The sequence below is a fragment of the Drosophila persimilis genome, unplaced genomic scaffold, assembly GCF_003286085.1.
Source record: "Drosophila persimilis strain 14011-0111.01,24,50 unplaced genomic scaffold, DperRS2 tig00000124-arrow-pilon, whole genome shotgun sequence".
In the NCBI taxonomy this organism is placed as follows: Eukaryota; Metazoa; Arthropoda; class Insecta; order Diptera; family Drosophilidae; genus Drosophila; species Drosophila persimilis.
Genome location: NW_020825294.1, coordinates 1,860,940 through 1,863,807, shown reverse-complemented (window position 1 = coordinate 1,863,807; position 2,868 = coordinate 1,860,940). Strand labels below are relative to the sequence as shown.

General features: G+C 44.0%; 2 protein-coding genes across 2 annotated transcripts; both read left to right on the top strand.

The window, feature by feature from the left end:
• The first annotated feature begins 1,333 nt into the window (after nucleotides 1-1,333).
• Nucleotides 1,334-1,735, top strand: LOC6593992. Its single transcript, XM_002018998.1, has one exon. It carries the CDS (start codon nucleotides 1,334-1,336, stop codon nucleotides 1,733-1,735), a length of 402 nt encoding a protein of 133 aa, XP_002019034.1.
• A 527-nt stretch (nucleotides 1,736-2,262) lies between these two features.
• Nucleotides 2,263-2,664, top strand: LOC6593993. The gene has a single exon (XM_002018999.1). It carries the CDS (start codon nucleotides 2,263-2,265, stop codon nucleotides 2,662-2,664), a length of 402 nt encoding a protein of 133 aa, XP_002019035.1.
• Nucleotides 2,665-2,868: the final 204 nt, after the last annotated feature.

The window sequence follows — 2,868 nt, the reverse complement described above, 5'->3', positions numbered from 1 at the left end:
TGTTGCTCAACAATTGGCCACCAATTCTCACAATCCCAGCAATTGTTGGCTTACCAAACTAATACGGCTGGTGTTTGGACCTCAGGCGGAGTGCTCTCTGGGAGGTGGACAATAGATACATCTATTGTTATGCTCCACATTGCTCCCTCATTAAAGTTCTCATAATCACCCGCTGATGATGACACCCATTATGCCGCTTTTCGCTTGCCTTTCCTTTGCTCGTTTCAAGTTTTATCCTCGCTTCCGCTTTTGACCCGGCTAATTGGCCAGCATTTGCCAGAGAATTAAATGTTTGCCATTTCCCATTTTCCAGATTGCAGCAGGGAAATGCAAGCGGGTGGAGATGCGGATGGGGATGGCGATGGGGATAGGGATCTTTTTTCACTCTGTTGGTGTTGTTATGCTTTCCGGACGAATGCCTGCGCTGTCAATAAAGCAAATTGACAACTGATTAACCGACAGTCAGAGTCTGACTCTGAGTCCGAGCACAAAGTCCTTGGGGAATGTCGGGGACGAAGCAATTACAGCGATAGATATTTGATTATTAACAGTTGAACGATTGCCAGTCGATTGGGGAGGCAGAGCACTTGACTCTGTCAATCGAACCGGTTCCCGAGTGTAAGGCAAGGACTTTTGCAATTGATGGTGCATAATTATCCCCCCAGATGGGCCCCATGTGCCACACTCCGTGTCGTATGCGCAATGTTAATTGATTCTGGCCAAGGCTAAGGCTAAGGAGCCTCGGCCTCTGCAACTTATGGCTGACAATCGAATGAACAAAGCCAAAGCTAATTGAAGCCAGGCGACACATTTCTTTGACCCTTATTGAACTTTTCTGCCCTGATTTCCCTTGTTTTTCTTTTGCGAATGCAAACAAAAGCCAGAGAAAGAAGCAGCACTGATTGATTGGGTTTGTGTTACATCAGCAGGCAGCAGACGGCAAGGAAGCATTCTATTCAGTTAATGGATCAATGGCTTTTTGTTTAGTTTGCCGTCGACATGCTCGTGTACACTCACCTACCTTTCCCATTTCCTGTGACCAATCACTCCTACCGATTGGCAGAAGGCAAAGTCTTGTCTTTTAATTACAGCACGGGATTTAATTGAGAAGAAGATAAAGTAACGTATTGAAGATAGGAAGATTCTACGTATTTATCCCATTTACTTGCATCTTTAGTTTGCTTTTTTGTATAAGTCAGCTTCCCCCTGATAGAATATCATTCTACTTCTGAAACTCGTAGAGCTAACATCGATTCACATTCGATCCACAGACAAAACTTAGATATACATATATTCTCCATCGAATTGAATTGCTTTCAGCGCAACAATCAACATGGATATTCCCCAAGTGGATATGTTGGCTGTTTCGAAGAACAGTCGCGTTCAGCGTAACTTGATTCTGGGTTATGTGATTCCTGGCCTCAATGGCGTGGACTATGCCGATGTCAGCCGAATCGATGGGTTCTATCTGGATTGCCAGAAGTATCGTGACTACTATCGCGATCCGTACGGCAAAATGCCCAAGCCGGAGAGGTTCCGTCAGTATCAGGGCAAGTGCGGCGTCAGGCTGGATAATTCTCAGGGGGATATGTTGCTGCCCCCTCGATCGAGTGTCGAGCGCCTGCCCATTGTCTATCCTGTTGACTACGGCCACCCAATGGACTCGAGCAAGAGCTACAGGACATTATTGACGGGCATCTACAATCCCATCACGCACTCCGGATTCAAGCGATAGATGTCTCGAATCGCGCCTGGAACTACTAGTTATGATTAAGGGTTACAATTTTAGACAACGGATTAAATGTTAAAATTAAAGAAAAATAAAAAAAAAGTTCAAGTCTACAATTAATTATATTTGTATTAATGTTGTTTTAATGTTAAGCTATGAAGACTTTAAATGGCTGTTAAGATAGTTTATCTGTAGAGTGATAGTGTCTTGTGAAGATCTTAGAAGCAATAAATGCTTCAAGGAGTCGAAAGCGGAGCCCAAATAAAGAAGTTTTCGATGCTTAGATCCAGCATCAGCTTGGCTGGGTGCTTTCTTTTATTTGTTTTTGCTGTACGTTGAGTACAACGCTTTTCGGCATGAAGGAGGCCCTTATCTTACCCTTCATATACTCCCCTCAAATCTCATTCAAACAGACAAACCCCTAGGGTACACATCGTTTGCACACATAGAAAATTCTGATCCGCATAACAAACAAAAATATAAATAAACAAATATACCTTAAACCACTCAATTTTAACAAAAAAACAATCAAAATGATTATCCCTGAAGTTGATATGTTGGCTGTATCGAAGAACAGTCGTGTTCAGCGTGCTGCCTCGGCGGGCTATGTTCTACCTGGTCTCAAACTGGTGGACTATGGAGGTTTGGACCGAGTCGATCGATACTATAATGATTGCCAGGACTATCGGGATTACTATCGCGATCCGTATAACAAAATACACAAGCCGGAGAGGTTCCGTCACTACCAGGGCAAATGCGGCATCAGGTTGGATAAATCTTTGAATGATTTGATGCTGCCACCTGTGTGGCGCGTGGAGCGCAAGCCCATTGTCTATCCGATTGAGTATGGCATCCAAATGGACATGGACAAGAGCTACAGAACCCTGCTGACGGGTACTCACTCTGCCACTACTCACACGGCCTTCAAGCGTTAGATGCTCGAATGAACTCTTGGACTGTTACTTGGATGAGAACCGAACCGAATACGAGACTGGACAATGGAATTAATAAGCATTTAGGCGGAATAATTAAATAATTCTAGTCTAACTCTGGTGTTTGTTGTGTCCTAAAGGGGATGGTATAGTCTGAGGGGTTTCGTTGTCTTGATTTACTTTCCTTGGGTTCCACTTCCCCCCTCG

Coding starts and splice junctions, on each gene's coding strand:
- LOC6593992 (XM_002018998.1), top strand. CDS start 1,334: ATGGATATTCCCCAAGTGGATATGTTGGCTGTTTCGAAGAACAGTCGC.
- LOC6593993 (XM_002018999.1), top strand. CDS start 2,263: ATGATTATCCCTGAAGTTGATATGTTGGCTGTATCGAAGAACAGTCGT.